The sequence below is a fragment of the Saccopteryx leptura genome, chromosome 12, assembly GCF_036850995.1.
Source record: "Saccopteryx leptura isolate mSacLep1 chromosome 12, mSacLep1_pri_phased_curated, whole genome shotgun sequence".
NCBI lineage: Eukaryota > Metazoa > Chordata > Mammalia > Chiroptera > Emballonuridae > Saccopteryx > Saccopteryx leptura.
This window is the reverse complement of record NC_089514.1, coordinates 11,291,115-11,311,316: the sequence shown is the minus strand read 5'-3', so window position 1 is coordinate 11,311,316 and position 20,202 is coordinate 11,291,115. Positions and strand designations below refer to the sequence as shown.

Genomic DNA, 20,202 nt, shown 5'->3' with positions numbered 1-20,202 from the left:
AGATTGAGTCCCTTTAAACAATCACAGGCTCAGGCAATTAAAATAGTGCGTTCAGTATTTTACTAACAAATGGATTGGCAAAAGCACAAGTCATCTGGTCCTATCACCACCTCCTGCCCCATTCAGCATCCACCATGTGCCCGCCATGGTGGTCGGGGTCTACCCTGCTCTGCTAGCTGGTTCTCAGCGGCTCCCTGAGTCTCGGCTCCAACTCAGTCACCCTCACAACTACGTGGGCAGGAGGAGACTTCCTCAGGACGGAGAGAGAGAGAGGGGGGCTTCTGTGCGGATGCCAGGATCATAGGTAAGCCATGGCTTATCCCTTTAGGAGGGCGGGCAGTGCTTCTTCCCGGGGCAGAGCTTTGCCCGAGTGTTGGTCTTTCAGAGGAGGCCAGCCCAGCATGCCAAAGCCCTACGTGGACACTCAGCATTATGAAGCCATCGTCCTTTATCTTAGACCGGCTAAGAGGGCATCCAGTGGCCTTTGCTGGCAGGGACAGCCCACGACTAAAACAATAGCCTGCGACGAGTTCTTTCCTTGGCACTAGCCACACCTCGGTCCTACAGCCATGCAGTGGGATTAACAGCAACACATCTGAGGAAGAAGGAGATCTCAGGCAAAACACTCCTTGTATGTTGAGCACCTTTTCTCCAAGAAACCCGGCACCATGTCCTCGACTGTCAGAAAAAAAGGCAGCAGTGACCAACTCACTCCCCCTGGTCCTCAGGGCGGGCATCTTCATGAGCTCAAAGTGTTATTCCTTTAGCTTCAGGTTAAAATGAGCATGGATATGCACGAACGTCTCTGTGTAGCCTGTTTACGTGATGAGGATGGCTCACAAAGCCAGCAAAGCTGGGACAGCTGTGCAGGGAGTTTGCCAGCAGCGCGCCTGCGCGGAGGCGGGTCTGGGCACGGAGGCGGGGCTCCCAGCAGAGCCCTCTCAGGACATCCAGCGCGTGGCTGCACCGAGTGGCGGTGGCCGCTGCAGTCTCCCAGGGCCAAGGCCACGGACGGGAAATCACCGTCTCAGAAACAGACAAGCCGCTTCTCGCCTTCAAAAGCCTGGGCCTCCTCGGGCTTTATCAAGTTGCCATTTAGGCTGTTGGAGAAAAACCAAGAAGACAGGTAACGTGTTAGGGGCTGTTGTAGGCTCCGTGTCTTCCTAAGGACGCAGCTTCACGCGACCTTGAAATTAAGAACGTGCTGGAGTTGAATATTTGGCCTTAATGTTGATCCTTTTCAGCTGCCGTTACTCTGTGAACTAGGTCTCAGCAAGGTCACCAACAGCTTCTATGAATTTGAATTTAATGGCGTTTCTGAGACCTTGTCCCGCCCTCTCTCCTTCTAGAAACACGACCTTCCCTTGGCTTGATACTACGCCGTCTGGCTTTTCTTGCACCTCTGGCCACTCCGTCTCAGTCTCCTTTCCCATGTGATCTATAAATAGTGGACTTCCTCCCAGCTTGGGGTAGGTAGGCCCTTCCCCCAGGCCGCTCTGTGCCATGGCCTCATCCACATGTCAGTGACCTGCAGCCAGACCCCTCCACTGTGGGGCCACCTCCCTCCCTGACGTCTTCACTGGGTGTCTCCCGAACCCCTCAACGTGGCCACGTCCCCCCAGGGCTCCCTAGCTCAGTGAAGAGTAGCACTCTTCATCCAGTTGTGCAAGTTAGTAAGCTGGCGTCAACTCTGGCTCCTTCCTCCTCATCTTCCTGTTTGATCTATCACTGAATTCTATTCTATTCCCTAAACATCCCCAGACGGCCTCCTTGGAATCTCTCCGTACCTCCTTCGCCACAATCCTGGTCTGAGCACCCACCATGCCTTCTCTCTGGATCACTGCCATGTCCTGACCAGGTCCTTGGTGTGGATTCTGGCCTCCTCCCAGCCACTTTCCTAGAGGAGCCAGACTGGTCTTTTTGACAGTGCGACTCTGATCACACCCTTCTTTGCTTCAAACCCTTCAGTGACTTTCCATTGCTTTTAGGATAAATACCAAACTATGTAACACGACACACAGATCTTGTATGGTCTGGTTTGCCCATACCCTCAGTCCCCTGTAGCCCCCGCTTCCAAACTGTCTGAGCCCCAGGGCACATCAGCTTCTTGACATCATGCCCCTTCCTGCCTCAGAGCTTTGGCACATGCTGTTCCCCCTACCTGGAACACTTTTCCTCTCACCCCTGCTGACAACCCCTAGTCGTCTTTTATGGCTTACTTTAAATGCCACCTCCTTAAGGAGGCCTTCCCTGAATCCACACCTGTGTTAGCTTCCCTTCTTAGCTTTCCCCGTAATAGCACTCATCACGACTGTAATTAAATAATTTCTTGAATGATTTTATTTTAACTGTGTGTCACCCTCACCAGACGGCAAACCCTTAAGGGCAGGACTATTTTATTCATACTGGATTTTCAGGGCCCGCACGGTGCCTGGCACTCAAACCCTTGGTTATTCAACAAATGAATGAGGATGCAGCCTAGTCCTTGTGGACACTGCAGTGCCTGGGCCACAGGCCCTGCCCTCAGGGAGCTCACAGTTGGGAGGAGACAGCCTCACAGAAAGCCAGTATAATGGAGTGTACTGGCTAAATGCTAACCTCAGACTCAGCAGGCAAGGGACTCGTTCTAGGGAAGGGATCGCAGGTATGAGGGTAGCTGGGAATCTGGGGATCCCCTCCATTGTCCCCGGCACATAGTCAGTGGCACCGAGTACATGATTAGTGTCATCATTACCAGTGGGGGGTGGGTCTTACCAGATCTCCATTATGCCCGTGTTCTTCTGCAGTGCTTCTGCCAGCCGGGCGACCCCCCTGGCTGTGATCTGGTTCTGGATAAGCCTGAAAGAAGAACGTATCTTTTGTATCAAGTTACACGGTACCAGATTAAATCTGCCCCCTTCGTTAGGGGGTCACTGTAACAATCAGGTGGGAGAAGAGAGAGAGGGGCCAGGGAAGAGCCGAGACCACATGACTTTTCATTTGGCTAAGATTGTCCAGATCCAACCCACCGGAATAAAGGACAACCTTTAAAATGTTGACTTCTTTTCTATAGATGTTCATAACGAGCATAATATCTGTGTGTTCCTATGGCGGTAGTTTAATATGTGAACATACATGTGTGTGTGCTTGACATGTTTCAATGCAGAGCAGCCCAATCAGAAATAGTTGGAGACCTCTAAGAAACACATTCTAAGAAATAAATGAGAGAAGAGGCAGTCAGATCTCCGTCCAGGTGGTTAGGAAGAAGCAAGGCAGTTTTTGAAGTTAAGTAGATACCAACAGGCTGGTCTTGTCTTCGGGAGAAACAAAAGCTTCAAAGGCGGGACCATGTCCTCCCTAGCATCTGATGGGGGAGAGGAGAAACGGTTCTGATAGCACTCCCGGTCCCCGCGGAGAAGCAGCGATAACGGGGCCTCTGAGAGTAACCCCAATGTGGTGGGTAGCAGTGATCCAAATGGAACAAAGGTTTCAGGTTAGCCGAGAAGCCCCGGCAATTCCCAAAATGCTCCCCTGGGCAGCTCTGCTTCCAACCCCTCCAGAAATCAATGCCCCACGAGGCAGTGATGTGTCTGTCTGTCCTCACAGGCTCATTCCTCACTCCCGGCTATTTGTAGAGTAAGGTTTCTATGGAACTCGAGCCCTAGACGTCCTGGGCACTGACCCAAGAAGGCAGCCCTTCCAGGAAGGTGAGGGCCTATGCTGTTTGATCGATGAGATCATAGAAATTAAGTGAGAAAGGGCCAACCCTTAAAGAGGCAGTAATGCACAGTGGTTAGAAGCTTCCCTCACACACACACATACTCCCCATTCCTTAGCTACAGATCCTTGAAATAATGCAAGCTCTCTGAGCCTCAGCTGCCCGATCTGTAGAATCAGAATAACTCTAAGAGCCACTCTCCCCCAGTTATGTGACGTTTCAATGGGACGGTGTGTAGGGAGGAAGCAGGTCTCACCATCTGTGCCTTGGTGCTCAGTGGAAGGGAGCTCTGTCACCTTCCCTGACAAGCACACCGGACTCAGGTGGCTGTGCTGCGGCTGGGACCACATGTTCCCAGCCACGACTCCCAAAGGCTGGAACCCCGGGGCTCAGTGGCCGAGGTGATGACTTGGTAGGCTTGGCATTTTTGCAAAAGGGGCAAAAATAGAACCTGGAAGTGGGCACAGCGTTCTGCATTCGGTTAAACGCTGCTGTTTTCTAATCACTTCCTTCAGGGCTGCTAGCGCTGGCCTTGCTGGGGGGCGGGGCTGGCCCTGCTGGGGGGCGGGGCTGGCCCTGCTGGGGGCGGGGCGAGCTGCCTGCAGCCAAGACTTAGCAAGAGGCCTTGCGGGAGGAGAGCTGGCAGGCCCAGCAGTGCGCAGGCCCAGATGCCTGCCGGGGCTCCCTTCACCAGGGCCACCGTGGCTGTGCAGGCACAAAGCGGCCAACATCGCTCTCCAGTCCTGTTCTAGCTCTGGTCTCCCTGGTGGGGCTGGCCTGGCACCCGGGGAGGGTATAAAAGAACACCGACAGGCCAGAAAGGAAAAGAGGAAGCAACCAACCAAACAAAAAAGATGTAAAAGTAGCACAGTCTAGCTTAAAAAAAAAAAAAAGGATACAGTGACCTAAAATCCGTATGAAAAGGCAAGGGACCCAGAGTAGCCAAAAGGATCTTGACAAGGAAGATTCGCACTTTGTGGTTTCAAAGCTTACGACAAAGTTACAATAATCAGGACCGTGTGTTGCTGGCATAAGGATAGAGAGTAAGGATAGACATACGGATCAGTACACTACAATAGAAAGTCCAGAAATAAACCAATAAACCCATACATTTTTAGTCAATTGATTTTTGGCCAAAGTGCCAGGTCCCTTCAGAAGGGGAAGATGGTCTTGTCAACAAGCGCTGCTGAGGCAGCTGGACGCCCACAGGCAAGAGGGCACAGCTGCCCCCTTCCACCTCATGCCAGTCACAGAAACGCACTCCATGGAGGTCAAAGACCGAGAGCGCGAAGCTTGCAACACCTAAAGGAAAACTTTGGGGTGCATCTTTGTGCCCCTGGATTAAGAAATGATTTCTTAGTGAGCTACCTGAAGCATAGCAGCCAAAGGGAAAAACAGATACACGGACTTCATCCAAATGAAAAGCTTCTGTCCTCTAAAGGTCACGATCAATAAGGTGGAAGACGGAGAGCTGCAGGTGGGTCTCTTTCCTGTTGCAGCCATCACAGAGGAGCCAGGGGTCAGGATGAAGTTCGATCCCTTTGTGACTTCTGACCGGAGCAAGAGCCAGAAAGGGCATTTCAGGTCACCTTCCCACATTCGCGGGAAGATGACGTCTTCTCCGCTTTCCAAAGAGAAGGACAGTGTACGTTCATGGTCATTGGAAAGAATGAAGTCAGGTTGAGCGAGGACACTATGAAAGGTACCAAACTGGCAAAGTAAGTCCGAGAGGGCAGTTGTATCAGTTTGCACAACGGCTCGTGGGCATTCACCCCAGCCAGGTAGCCGTCACTAGACCAAAGCTGGACAGAGATCCTTGAACAAAAGATCCTTGAACGTAAATCCAAATCTCGCCAAGCAGGAAAGGAAAAGGGCAAATACAAGGAAGAAACAATTGAGAAGATTCAGGAATAAAGTAATCTGATGTACAGCTTTCATTAAAAACTTAAAATGAAAAAAAAAAAAAGAAAGTGAAAAACCCCACAGAGAGGAAATATTTGCAAATCGTATAGCTAATAAATGTTTGGTACACAGAATAGATAAAGAACTCTTAGCAACTCAGCGCTAAAAAGGCAAATAACCCAACTGAAGATGCGCAAAGGATGTGGAGACATTTCTCCAAAGAAGACACACAAATGGCCAACAGGAACATGAAAAGATGCCCAACACTGTTAGTCACCAGGGGCATGCCAATTGAAACCACAGTGAGATTCCACTGCACACCCACTAGGATGGCAAGATTCCAAAAGACGGACAGGAACGAGTATTGGAGAGAAGTTGGAGAAATGGGAATCCTCCTGCATTACTGATGGGATTGTAAAGTAGAGCAATGCTCAGGAAAACAGGTTGACAATTCCTCCAAAGTTAACAGAGAGGGTACACATGACCCAGCAAGTCTTTTCCTCAGTACACACCTGAGAGAAAGAAAACACGTGTGCACACACAAGCATGTACCTGAATGTTCACAGCAGCATTATTCATAATAGTCAAAAAGTAGAGTCACACAAATGTCCACCGATTTATGAATGGACATATACAATGTGGAATATCCATACAATGGCATATCGTCCACCCATAGAAAGCAATGAAGTATAACTGATGCATGCTGTAATGTAGATGAACCTTGATCTAGTTAGTTACTTTTACTAGTGGACAAACAGAGACAAAAGGTCACATTATTGTTTGATTCCATGTCTGTGAGATGCCCAGAATAGGCAAGTCCATAGACAAGAAAAGTAGATTAGTGATTGTGTGGGCCCGGGGTGGGGGGAGGACAGTGAGTGACTGTTTAATGCATCTAGGTATGGGGGTGGGGAGACAGGGAGTTGAAACTTCTAGAATTACATAGTAGTAATGACTGCACACCCTTGTGAATATACTAAAAATTACTGAGTGGTACACTCTAAAGGAGTGAATTGTGTGGCAGGTGCATTTTAAATCAGTATCTTTAGAAAGGAGCACAGTCTGAAATTCCAGGGTTCTCTGAGTTACCATAAATGTTTCAACGTCTGGTTGACTTGCAACATCTCTGCCAAGCTCTCTGCCACTTCATCGTCCAGTTCGTTTTTGGTGAGCCTAGAAAGGAAGGGCAGTGTTTCCTCGGGGAGCCTACGTGGCACACGTTCCTAAGTGAGTTCACAGAAGCGGGATGCCAGCCCAGGTGCCCCCAGCTGATGCAGCTGAGGGCCCGGCCCACAGCCAGCCTCTGAGCCCCACAGGTGATAAAGGGGGATTCATTTGTAGGGCAAATTCTAGACCTAACCTCTTACTCCAGAGCGCCCACACTCCCTCTCCGTCCCTGCTGAGCCCCCAGGAAATGAGAAGCCAATGTCTGCTTCTTAGGTCACCTCCAACCCCCAAGGTCCCCTGAACACCACGGACAGGACAGCGTGTTCCCAGAATCAGTCGGATAAAGACCTAGAAAAGCCTGCTGACATCAAAATGCACCCAGCGTTCTGCTCTGAGACAGGTTGCAAAGGACCCAATTTCAGTGACTGGAAGTTCAGGTCTCTCACTTGTTGTTACAACTGTGAAGTGGTCTGGATAAAGCACCAAGGGCTCGAAGCACCTGGAGGTGCATAGGAAGGGACCCTGGTGTGCTGGTGGATGAAAGAATAAGAAGTGTGGGATAGGCCCTGGCTGGTTGGCTCAGTGGTAGAGCGTCGGCCTGGCGTGCAGGAGTCCTGGGTACGATTCCCGGCCAGGGCACACAGGAGAGGCACCCATCTGCTTCTCCACCCCTCCCCCTCTCCTTCCTCTCTGTCTCTCTCTTCCCCTCCCGCAGCCAAGGCTCCATTGGAGCAAAGTTGGCCCGGGCGCTGAGGATGGCTCTGTGGCCTCTGCCTTAGGCACTAGAATGGCTCTGGTTGCAACAGAGCGATGCCCCGGATGGGCAGAGCATTGCCCCCTGGTGGCCGTGCCAGGTGGATCCTGGTCAGGCGCATGCGGGAGTCTGTCTGACTGCCTCCCTGTTTCCAACTTCAGAAAAAAAAAAAGTGTGGGATAGAAAGAACATTAAGCAATCTTTCTTGGAAGGACAATTTGGTGGTGTCTTTCCACCCAGTAAATATGTTACACTTTGAGCCAAAGGTTAGAAGATTTCTAGAAATTGTAGTGTGCAGAGACCTACACAAGGATCTAAACATACGGTATATCAATGGCAGTATTATTGGTCTAAGATCAAGGTGAACAAATTTAAATATCTCTCAGTAGAGGCCACTGGCAAACTAAGTTGTGAACGTCCATTCCACAGGACATCGTGCCACCTTCTGTATGAAGACGGAGGCAGAGAGGGGTGTGCCACGTGCTCTGGAGCCAGAGGTGGTGGCTGTGTCACCTATGAGCATGGCGACCTTGGGTGGGCGGCTTCACTTCTCTCGGCCCAAACGTCCCCACGCATAGACGCGGACAGAAACAGCACAGACCTGACAGGGTGACTGTGGGGGTGAGTTAATATGTGCAAAGGCTGAGATTGATGTCTGGTGCAGTCCGTACGCAGGAAGTGCTGGGTTTGACATTTTTATCCACATGGAATAGTGGTTCTTAATCTCCAGGGTGACACTGGCCAATGTCTGAAGATATTTTTGATGGTCACAACTGGGGTGGGGGGGGGGTCTACTGTTCTGTAGTGGGTAGAGGCCAGGGATTCCGCTAAGATCCCCTAGTACATGGGACATCCCCTTACAACAAAGAATTATTTGAATCAAAATGTCAATAGTGTTGAGGTTGAGAAACCCTGACATACAGAGACATATAAAATATGGACAATACATGGCTAAGATTTTTTTTTTAAAGCCGCTTGTGAAATGCTATTCTATTTTGTAAGAAAAGGGATATAGATACTTCTTGAACATACATATATTCAAATGCTAGAAGGCTAGAATATGCACTCAAAGGCTAGAAGACAAAGGTTATTCTGGTACACACCAGGGAGGAGATACTTTCACTTCCTACTTTTTAGACTTCAGCATCTTTTTTTTTTCTCCAAAAAAGCATATATTACTTTTCAAAATATATATTTTTTTAACACTTGTTGAGGGGAAAATAATTAAAAATGCATTTTCTGGCCAGCAGGTCCAACATCGAACCTGTCCTCATGAGGACATTCTCAGGAACTAGTTTAGGCAGGAACTCGTGAATGCTGAGCCACAAGAGGACACAGAGCCCTGTGACACCGTCGCCTCCTCACCCGTGAGGAACGTAGGAGACAGGCCAGTGGATAGGACACAAATGAATCCAGTTAAGTAATAATGGCCAGGAGAAGAAAGGGACCCAGGAAGAGCACTGTCAGAAGGCAGCACTCGTTTAATTAGTGCCCTAGAGGGCAGGGAGGGCATGAGGGCAGTGGGCATCCTATGACAGGTGACAGGTGAGCTGAGCACAAAGGCCAAATCCCAACATGGCTACCGGGGAAGGAGGAGCCCATGTGGGGAGGAAGGCAGTTTCAGAGGAGGAAGGAAGGAAGAAGAGTCCCAGCCAAGAGCACGACCAGTGGGCACCGTGCGGGTCCTGAGGCTGGCCCGACAGGTGGAACGGGTGGAGGGCTTCCGGAGGGCCGGGCTGGCGCAGCAGGCTAAGGCCTGGACCACACGCCCCTGGGCCCCTTCCCCCTGCCGCGCTGCCGGGGATGGCTGGACAGGATCGACCTGACTCTGAGGAAAGGCCTAGAGCCTTTTCAACTGACAGGCAGCTTTTCGGTTAAGATTCCTGGCTGCAGCCCTGGCCAGTTGGCTCAGCGGTAGAGCGTCGGCCTGGCGTGCGGGGGACCCGGGTTCGATTCCCGGCCAGGGCACATAGGAGAAGCGCCCATTTGCTTCTCCACCCCCCCCCCTTCCTCTCTGTCTCTCTCTTCCCCTCCCGCAGCCAAGGCTCCATTGGAGCAAAGATGGCCCGGGCGCTGGGGATGGCTCCTTGGCCTCTGCCCCAGGTGCTAGAGTGGCTCTGGTGGCGGTAGAGCGACCCCCCGGAGGGGCAGAGCATCGCCCCATGGTGGGCAGAGCATCGCCCCCTGGTGGGTGTGCCGGGTGGATCCCGGTCGGGCGCATGCGGGAGTCTGTCTGACTGTCTCTCCCTGTTTCCAGCTTCGAAAAAATACAAAAAAAAAAAAAAAAAAAAAAAGATTCCTGGCTGCATGCAGTCTCTGGAATCAACCCCGAGACCCAGCCTTTCAAAACGACTCCAGTCATTACCAGAAGATCCGCAGAGACGCATTCTGCTGCAGGGCCCGCGCGAGGCTCTTTCCTCCTTCTGTAGAAATGCCGTTGAATGCAAGACTAGGGAGGAAAACGGGGTGGGTTATTACTACATTAGGCTTTGGCTTCGGCCACCCAGACAGCCCGGTGGCTGCGGCCGGAGGTGGCCCTGCCCGGGGCCGGCTTGGGGCAGAAGCAGCAGTTCTCGGCCTCGCCGGCAGCCACCCAGGCGTTGCTGCTCCAGAGCTCATGCTCTGAGCATGAGGTCAGGTCCAAGGCTGACCACGGAGAGGCCGCGTGGGAAACTGGACACCGGTGAGACGTGGTCACAGTGCAGGCTGGAGGCTGAGGAGGCCTGGCCAGTCCTGCTTCAGGGGAGGGCCCTGTCGGGGGGCCGGCCAGTGAGCGCTGGAGAGGTCTCCTCTGTCCTCGTGAAGAAGGACTCCGCCATCCCCCTTCCGGCCCAGCCTCTCCTCCACGGCAGGAGAACAAGAGGCACAGGGGACACCTGAGTCTCTGAGGTTTGGCCGGAGGCCTGGAGGAGGGCTGGGAGGAGCGTGTCTGCACACAGAGACAGAGGGTCCCTTCTGTCCCAGCACCGCCCTGAGAACGAGGAAGGGGCAGGAATCCGCTGCCGACTGTCGCTTTCAGTTTCATCCGGACTCGAGAATTCCTCCCCACCCACACAGGGCATGGCGGTGGCCGAGGGGCTCACGGTGTCCCGTGTCTCGACCTGGGTGGTGGTTATACTGGATGTACCCATGTCAAATCACCGAGGGGAACACTCAAGAGTAATGCACTTGACTCTAGATAATTAAATCATTTTTTAAAGAAAAATCACACACAAATATCCCTCTCCCTGGGAAAGCGAACCGCCCTCTTCCCCTTGGCTCGTCCCTTGGCACACCAAGAGGCACAGGGAGTGACCAGGGCGGGGCCCCCGGTGACAGAGGCGGCGGTTACCTCAGGTTGGTCAGGCTGGGGTGGTTTTTCAGCGCCTCTGCGAAGGCCTTGGCTCCCTCGTCACCGATGTGATTGCCCCACATCCTGCGGGCAGAGTAAGACAGTGAAAGTCAGGGCTGGTTTGCTGCCGGTGGCCACGCCAGACTGCACACCACACCCAGCCGGCAGGTGGCTTTGCTCTGTCCCCGGAGCTGTGGCCCAGCCATGACATCCTATGCCAGCTCCGGATTTTAGATCCAGACAGAAGTGTCGGGAGAAAGAGCCGCTGAAGCTGTGAAAAGAAGTCCGTCCGCAAGTCCGTCTGCAGGCCCAGGCTCACAAGAGATACCACCTCACACCCATCAGCATGATTACTATTAAACAAACAAACACACACACAAACAGAAAATACAAGTGTTGGCGAGGATGTGGAGAAATTAGAACTCTTGTGCCCTGTTGGTGGGCATGTCAAATGCTGTCACCACTGTGGAAAACGATACAGTGTTTTCTCAAAAAAATTTTTTAAAATAAAATTACCACCTGGCCCAGCGATGCTACTTCTACATATATATACACAAAGGAACCGAAAGCAGTTCTATTCACAACAGCTGAAAGGTGGAAGCCATCCAAATGTCCCTGGACAGATGGGTGGCTAAACAAACTGTGGTCTGTACATACAATGGACTGTTATTCAGCCCTAAAAAGGAAGCAAATTTTCACACAGGCTACAACCTGGATGAATCCTGAGGACATCAGGCCAAGTGAAATAAGCCAGTCTCGAAAGGACAAGCCCTGTGTGACTCCACTTCTGTGAGGGACCTACTGTACGAATAAACAGGGACAGAAAGGAGAGCGGTGACCGCCAGGGGTTGGTGGGAGGGGGAGGGGAAGTTATTGATTAATGGCTACAGAGCATCTTTTCTGCAGGATGGAAAGAGTTCTGGAGATGGATAGTGGTGATGGTTGTGCACCGCATGAATGTGCTCAGTGCCACTGGGCTGTACGCTTAAAGATGAGTAAGATGGTGACGTGTATGTTGTGTGTTATGCCACAAGAAAAATTTAAACTAAAAAAAAAATCTCTAGAGAATAATAGATAATATTCTGAAAATGGAGAGCATCTGTCTGTGGCAAGGAACCACACGGGGCTTGTTTGACAGGGCTGGAATAGCGCCCTTCATTGGCTGGAGGTGATAACACTGATTTTTGCATGAATTAAGTAAAAGTCCACGCAATGAACATTGCAGGCAGTCCGGGACCCCACTGCGTTTCCTGTGCAGCAGCCAGGGGGGCCCACGAGGGCCTCCGTGATGAAAGCTGTCTGTGCCCAGCCCCACGACTGGCCCAGCAGTCCTGCTGGTGTGTTTATGCACAAGACCAGCAGGAGCGCACGGACACAGAACAGGTTGTGATATGCACATGCGCGTGCGTTTGTCTCCACTCACCCGATTTCAGAGATTGACTTGCTGTTCTTCACGGCCAGCGCGAGACACTTGCCCCCCTCGCTCGTTATTTCGTTTTTCCCCAGTCTGCGGAGAGAGCCGTGCACATGTCAGCCTCCAGCCGCGAGGGGACTCGGCCACCCTGGTCCCCAGCACAGGGCCCCTCTGGTCCCCCTTGGGAGGTGTGGCCTTTCTCCTGGGACCCACAGCAGCTGTGCCCTGTGCTCCCAGTCAGGAAAGGGCCCGAAGCCGGGAGGAGAGCCCTCCAGGATTCCTGTCCAGGAGATGGTAACGATCTGCAGAAACTTGGCGACCTGAGCTTTCTCAGGGGTCCTTTAAATAAAGAAGCACCGGAGCATCCCTCATTTCCACCAGACCAGGGAGGTTCCGGTTTCAGCTGCAGATGGTCAAGGCGTGTGTTCCCGTCACCAGGGCAGCACCAGGGGCTCCTGTCACCCTTGGTAAAGCCAGCTCTTTCTTGCAACTAGATGGGTGTTACGGTCTGAAATGTTCGTGACCTGCCCCAAACCCGTATTCCAAATCCTAACCCCCAGCGTGATGGGATTAGGAGGTGGGGCCTGTGGGAGGTGATTGGGTCACGAGGGTGGAGCCCTCAGGAATGGGGTCAGCAGCTCGTAAAGGAGGCCCCAGAGAGCTCACCTGCCCCCTGCTCCCAGCAGGTGAGGACACCACCAGGCCTCACCAGACACCTAACCTACCCGCACGTCAGTCCTGGACTCCGCAACCTCCAAAACCGTAAGCCACACGTTTTCGGTGTTTATAAACAACCTCGCTTACGGCAGGTCGTTACAGAAGCCTGAAGGGACTTAGACAAGGGGGGACTTCCTTGGGGGGGAAGAAAGACCTCCTCAAAGGGTGACAGCTGTGGCCTGTCTTCCTGTCATTAGTTAATAAAGTCAAAATGCCAGGCTTTCCCCCCACACCCCGAGCCTCCCCCCCCAGGTCAGAAACCCTGCCCGGGGCCAGCTCCCCTTCCACACACAGGTCTCCTCCTTTTACCAGGAAAGCTCCCAGGCAAGCAGAAGAAGGCTTTAGGGTGAGAGCGCTGTCGGGTGACATCTACTCTTGGTTTGAATAATGAGGCGTGACCGAGAGAAGCTACCGATGAGCCTGCCACGCCCGCACCACGTACTTAAGGTGTGTGAGGCCTTTGCATTCATCCAGGATCCTGGCGATGTAGCCGGCTCCGACATCGGTGATCTGGTTGTTGTACAAGCTTTGAGAGAAAGCACAGTCACAACACTTGATGACTCCCGCTGTTGTCTTGATGGCCACACCCCCTTTTTTTTTAAACTGAGCATGCGCTGTCTGTTTTCCCAAGTCTGGGTTAAGAGAAGAAAGAAAGGGCACATGGAGACCAGCTCTGGGGGCTCAGAGGCTGCGTTCGAAACCACTTTCCAGCTTGATGGCCTAGGGCAAGTTACATAACGGCTCTGTGCCTCAGTTTCTCCATCTGTAATACTGGGGTAAGAGTGATAGTTCCCTGACGGGGTTGTCATAGGGATTACGTGAGACCATTCCAAGCCCTTGCCTATAAGAGCTTGATAGATGGCGGGCGATGGGTATTTTTAGATAAATATACCAATGAGCCTCTCGACGGAAGGAAGTCTCTGAGTGTTGGGACCTCCTCACTGTCTACCTTTTAGTCATTTTACCCCTTGTTGCCAGTTCAACAGTACACTCAAAGCAGCTGAACGTGGGAACCAGACAGGATTCAAGGGTTCCTCGCTGCTCCCGAGCTGAGAGGCAGCCTGGCACCCTGTGTGTCCATGTCCTCATTCATCAGCTTAGGGAACTGAGGCCCAAAGAGGCTGACCAGCGGGCTCCAGCTTACAGAGTCAACAGTGGCCATGGGGCAGGCCGGATGGGCCCACAATCTTTTATCTCCAACTTTGAAATTCCAGGCTCTGAAAACCCAAAGCTTTTCAAAATTACTTTGGCAACTGATACAGAGCTATTAGTGGTCTTTATCCCAACTGGCTGCAGAAATATTCAAGTATTTAAAAATGGGGTACTGTCCTAGACCCCGCTGTCACTGCTGTGTGGCACGCACGCTGAGTTCTGATGTGCGTCTTCCCCAGGTTCTGGACAAGGGGCTCGTGGACCCATAGCAGTGAAGTCTGATACATAAATGGTACTCCAGTGTTTATAAAGCGTATCCCGAGATGGTCTCTCACTGTGTCCCCCCGCCACCAAGAGTGAAGCCACTTGCTTGAACTATTAGGATCCCAGTTACACAAGCAAGGAGACCATGGCCCCGCAGGGCCACCAGCTGAACCCAAGGCAGGACCCAGGACTCTCGGCTCCCAGTCCAGCACTCTTCCTGGTGCCCTTGGCCGTGAATCCCAACCATCTGGTCACTCACGCGAAGGGCCGTTTCCTGCTGTTCTGTATTACTACTACATGGCTGGCCCAGGGCTCTTGAGAAATACATACCCTAAAAACGTCAGGATTTTGTACTTGGTCAGCTCTTCGTACAGCACCTTGACCCCACTGTCAGTGATCTGGTTGACGCTGAGTCTGAAACGAGACAGCAGAGGAAGTTACACACCGGAGCAGCTGCTCTCTAAGAGGGTGCACTCGTGTCACGAGGATCAGAAGCCCATGGGTCCTGGACTTTTCCTGCTCTCGGTGCCCCCTGAGGGAAGGGCTGTAGCAGCAGACAGACAGCCCCCAAAGAGCCTGGTCATTGTGGAGCTGATAGACCCACCCAGAACGAACACATAGTGAGACGGCAGCACAGCCCTGATTCAACACAAGGACTACGGAGGACACAGGGAGGACACAGGGACAGCCACCTCTGATACCCTGCACGTGTGGGCGGCCTCCATGCCACTCAGCTCCTTAGTGTGAAGCAGCCAGTATATAAACAAGTGGCTGTGGCTGTGTTCCAATAGCACTTCATCTACGAACGCCAGCCGTGGGCCATATTAGGCCCAGGTGTTGACCTTTTTAATAAGTAAAAGGCTGAACAGGTAAAAGCTGTGTTTTTAGGCCTCATTCAAATGATCAGGTCAGACACTCTGGGCCCCTCTGCCAGAAGGGTACCCACCTTCGTGCTGGGGCACAGTGTGTTTGCACAATGCATTGCCATCCCAGGGTGGCAGAAGCTACTAGCCACTCCCAATATCTCTGCTTTCTTATTAGGAACAGCATCCCTCATTTTGTGGCTGGGCATCGTTTGTGTATAAGTTCTGCCCCATGAAATTTAAGCACAAGATTCACTAGGCATAACTGAAAAGTCTTCTTAAAACAGTAGGGTGTGCCCCCTTCTTTGCCCCTCCTTCTTCCTGGTGGCTAGAATGTTGACTGGATGGCCGGAGCTTCAGCAGCCATCTTGGGTCAAGAGGTGGAAGTCAGGTAGTAAGGGCAGCGGGGTAGCAAGGCAGAAGAGAGCCTGAGCTCTTGAGGGTCCTGGGAGCGCCACAGCAGCCCAGGACGGCCCCTCCTGTAGGCGTTTGCATGAGAGACAAGAAAGCTTGTAAACACCAATATTTTGAATTTTCTCTCTTAGCCAAAATTAATCCTAACTGATACCCTAAGGCAGTGGTCGGCAAACTCATTAGTCAACAGAGCCAAATATCAACAATACAACGATTGAAATTTCTTTGGAGTGCCAAAATTTTTAAACTTAAACTATATAGGTAGGTACATTTCTTATCGAGGTACCGCCCGCACGGGCTATTTTGTGGGAGAGCCACACTGAAGGGGTCAAAGAGCTGCGTGTGGCTCGCGAGCCGCGGTTTGCCGACCAGGGTCCTAAGGGAATGCAACCTGTTTCCCTGGGATGGCCCTTTTCTTCCTGCTTTCTCCTTTCCGGTGTGGTGAGAAATTTGGGGACAGCTGCCTGGGGCAAGACCACTGCACTGGTGCGGAGTTTCCATCTCGTGAGATGAGCTCGGGGAGGCACTGAGTGTGTGGTTGCCGACAGAGAGATGCTGGCTGAGCACAAAGAACAGACTCCAGGCCTCCCGGTTCCCAGCTCAGGGCCGCCCTGGGCTCCCTGTATCCCACCGTCCCCACACAAACTATACTCTGGTATTGGTGTAACAAGTACCCAGAAACAATGGCAAATCCCCTCTGCTCTCCAGAAATGCATGAGCCACACAACAGAGAACTAACGACACCCCCCCCTTCCCCCCCGCTATGCACGCCCCAGAGATTTACAAGGTGTATACAGGAAATGCTAGTAGAAGAAAGCAGACAGGCCTCTCTTAACCATCAAACAGGAAACTGATCAAGAAGTGGTATTTTTTTTTACTAAGATCCCTGGCTCCGAGCTGCTGGCTTTGATCATGGGAAGCAACTAATGCCAACGACACTAAGTCTGCCTTTTCTGCAATCATGGGCTGTCTCTGAGCCTCACATACATCTTGAAAGGTAGGTTCCTTTTAATTTTGGCTCCACCACAGCCCAGCTGTGTGACCTTGAGCAACTTATTAACTTCTCTGTGCCTCCGCGTCCTCATTTGCCAAAGTACAGTAACAGCATCTACCTTACAGGATTGTGTCTTTTTTTAATTAATTTTTTAAAAATTTTATTGAACTTATTGGGTTGCGTTAAGAAGATTAAATCAGGTAATGTATATAATGACTTCACCCATTCTCCATAAATGCTGATTGTTATTATAGTCGACCCCTGAACAGCATGGGTTGGAACTCTGCAGGTTTATTTACACATGCATTGTTTTCAATAAATATAAATATATTGAAAAAATTTTTGGAGATTTGCGAAAATTTGAAAAACCTCACAGCCTAGAAATATTTTTTAAAAATTAAGAAAAAGTGAGGTATGTTATGAATGCTTAAGATACATATATTTTCTCTTTATGATTTTCTTAAAAGCATTTTCTCTTCTCTAACTTATTCTACTGTATTATAAGAATACAGTACATAATACATGTAACATACAAAATATGTACGTCTTAATCAACTGTTTATATTCTTGGTAAGGCCTCCAGGCCACAGTGGGCTATTAGTTAAGTGTTTGGAGTCAAAGTTCTATGTGGATTTTTGACTGCTGGAGGGGGGGGAGTGTAGCACCCCTAACCCCTGCATTGTTCAAGGGTCAACCGTACTGTCATTGCTAGGATATGAGCATCTCCTTTTTCCAGAGGAGAACTCGGAGGCTCAGAGAGGTTAAGCAGCGTGTTCAGGGACACCCAGCTGGGGCTCACGCAGGTGCTTCCGGCTCTGAAGCTCGGCTCCTTGCCCTCTGCCCCCCTGACCCAGAGAAGGTCTGGGTGTTCCACGGCCAGCGGTCGTAGCTCCCAGGGTATTCCGGGACCCCCCACTCCTGGTGTCCGCAGCCTGGCCCCCTGCAGCCTGCCGCCACCCCCGCGCCGGGTGGCCCCACCTGATGACGGTGAGGCGGCTGAAGCAGGGCCTCAGCTCGCACACGCCGTAGTCGTTGAGGTTGTTGTTGTCCAGGTCGAGGGCCAGCCGCCGGCGGAAGTGGTGCAGGACGAAGGCCAGGGCGCTGCAGTCGGCCGAGCAGGCATTGCAGTAGGTCAGCTTAAGGTAGTTGGCGCAGATGCCCCGGGCCGCCAGCCGCCCCACCCCCTCGCTCTGCGTCTCATAGATGCAGCGAAGCATCCAGATGAAGGTGGGCATGGCCTGCACCTGGCTGAAGCCCCCGGACTGGACGCGGGGCAGGTTCCTCAGGTAGGACCGCAGGCTGGCAGACAGGTGCGCCCACAGGGCCCTGCGCTTCCTCCGCAGGGTGGCCGCTGGCACCAGGTGCTGCAGGAGCCTCTGCTTGGCTTTGGACAACAGCCCGCACAGGAAGAGGTTGGTGAACTGAAAGTGGTCCTTGTTCTTGAAGGGGTCTTCCCCCGCCAGGCCACCGTCTCCCAGGCACTGGAAAGGGAGGAAGCGGCGGGGACAGGACACGGCCGCCGCCTCCCCGGGAGGCGCCCACTCCTGGAAGAAGCGGAGCAGCCCCCGGGTGCCCACCTTGTCATCCACCACGAGGAAGAAGGCAGCAAAGAAGGCCTGGAGGGTGATGTGGAAAAATTCATAGGCCGGCCGGTCCCCTTCGACGCCCAGCTCGGGCACGGCCCGCAGGAGGCCCAGCCGCAGGTCGCCCTCCTGCATCTCTGAGGCCTGCGCCTCCTCCTGGCTGAAGACAAAGAGGTTCTTCTCCATGCCCCAGTGGGCCACCCGGCCCAGCCAGTGCAGGGTGGCCCGGCCGGTGCGGAAGGTCTCCGCCTGGCTCCGCGTGTTCTGCTGCACCAGGCTGCGGGGCTGCGTCCTGTTCAGGTGGACCTCGGTGACCAGCAGGAAGACGTCGGTCAGGGTCACCGTGCAGCTGGGCAGCCGCGCGCAGCCGGCGGCGGCGCCGTGGAAGTGCTGGAAGCAGCGGAAGACGATCCAGCAGAAGAGCGGCACGGCGCACAGGCTGCAGAGCTGCGGGTTGGCCTCCAGCTGGTCCAGCAGGCTGCGCTGCACCGCCCGGTCCGGGAACATCCTCCGCGTGTAGGCCCGCAGGTGGCTGCGGGAGAAGCCCCGCAGCAGCACCTTCTTCCGGAGGAGCTGGCGCGGGATCTCGACGCCCGTGCGGGCCGTCAGCAGCTTGGTGGCGCCCTTGAGCAGCACGCCGCTGAGCAGGCCGGCCAGCAGGACCAGCGGGTGCGCGGGCTCCCAGGGCGACGAGGCGTCGGGCGCGCGGCTCAGGTCGAAGTCCGAGTGCAGCTCGTCCAGGCCGTCGAAGGTGAAGAGGGCCGTGTGGGGGAAGCGCAGCAGGAAGGCGAACACCTCCTCGGGGTCCTGCTCCGGGTAGCAGTAGTGCTTGAACAGCAGGTCCTGCAGCGACAGCGCGTCGCTGTCCTTGAAGCAGCTGAACATGCGGCAGCGGAAGTGGAAGAAGAACTTGAGCCCGGCGTCCAGCTGGCCGGCGGCCCAGAGGCTCTGCAGCCGCTGCAGCAGCGTGGACTTGCCCACGCCCGCGTCCCCGAAGACGAAGATGGTCTCGCCTTGCTCGTTGAGGACGCCCGTGGAGTGGTCCAGCAGGCAGGCCGGGCTGCCCAGGCTGCCCAGGCTCTCGTTGCCGAAGCCGACCAGCTCCACGATGGTGTCCATGTACATGTCCTCCAACAGCACCTCCTCCTTCTGCGAGTAGCACTGGATGAACTTGGAGTTGCGGCCCAGCTGGTGTCGCAACTGCTGGATGTACCGGCTCACTGGAGGGAGAGTGGGGGGGCGGGGCATGGGTGTCCGAGAAGTTCGGGACCCCAGGAGAGGTGGAAGCAGCGAGAGAGAGAGAGAGAGAGAGAGAGAGAAGCAGAGAACAACTAGCATCAACCAGGACGGTCTTAGGAGGAGAAACAAGACACATTCAAACCCACAAGCTGGACCCTGAGGCCAAGAGCGAGGAGGCCTCCAATGCAGGCCCTGAAGACTCCCAGAGTCTCAGACTCAGATCTCCAGCACCTGCAGGTCCTCAGGCCTTGACACCTCTGCCTGACCTCTGAACCCGCCAGAGGGTGACGGACTTCAGCTGGGATCAGTGTCTGAGAGGGCTCCCTGCCCTTCTGCACAGGTGGTCATTGAACTCCAGCTAAAACCTGAAGCTCTCGCCCTCCAGGGCCAGGCCACCGCATCCCCAGGGCCCTGATCAGCTCAGTAGAGCCCGTCCCTGTTGAAACTCATGTTGTTGAGGCAGAAATTGCCCTGACCTTTCTGTGGCTTATTTCTCTGCTCTGGAAACAACACGTAGCCTCACAAAACCGAATGCCAACACGTTTGGTGAGAAAATACGACACGGGAGGCTATATCTGGATTGCAAAGAGCTGCGCCATATCTAAATCACCACGAGTGAGTCCACTAAGATGAAACCGGCCTTCTTATACTACGAAGGGCACACCAGTGCCGTCCCCAAGCTGAGGCTTGGGCGTCACTGGTGTCTGGCAC

At 53.2% G+C, this 20,202-nt stretch overlaps 1 protein-coding gene and 1 pseudogene across 1 annotated transcript in view; one reads left to right on the top strand and one right to left on the bottom strand.

Annotated features, from left to right (window-relative positions):
- Nucleotides 1–226: 226 nt before the first annotated feature.
- Nucleotides 227–20,202, bottom strand: part of NOD1 (nucleotide binding oligomerization domain containing 1) — a 37,792-nt gene continuing 17,816 nt past the window's right edge. Inside the window, exons 6-14 of the mRNA XM_066354014.1 lie at nt 17,648–19,472; nt 14,729–14,812; nt 13,425–13,508; nt 12,275–12,358; nt 10,852–10,935; nt 9,886–9,969; nt 6,689–6,772; nt 2,755–2,838; nt 227–1,100 (exon numbers count right to left, since the gene is read on the bottom strand). Coding sequence (XP_066210111.1) covers nt 1,028–1,100; nt 2,755–2,838; nt 6,689–6,772; nt 9,886–9,969; nt 10,852–10,935; nt 12,275–12,358; nt 13,425–13,508; nt 14,729–14,812; nt 17,648–19,472 — 2,486 coding nt within the window. The 3' untranslated portion in view covers nt 227–1,027. The remainder of the gene's footprint in view (nt 1,101–2,754; nt 2,839–6,688; nt 6,773–9,885; nt 9,970–10,851; nt 10,936–12,274; nt 12,359–13,424; nt 13,509–14,728; nt 14,813–17,647; nt 19,473–20,202) is intronic.
- LOC136384102 (large ribosomal subunit protein uL24-like) lies at nt 5,187–5,753 on the top strand (annotated as a pseudogene).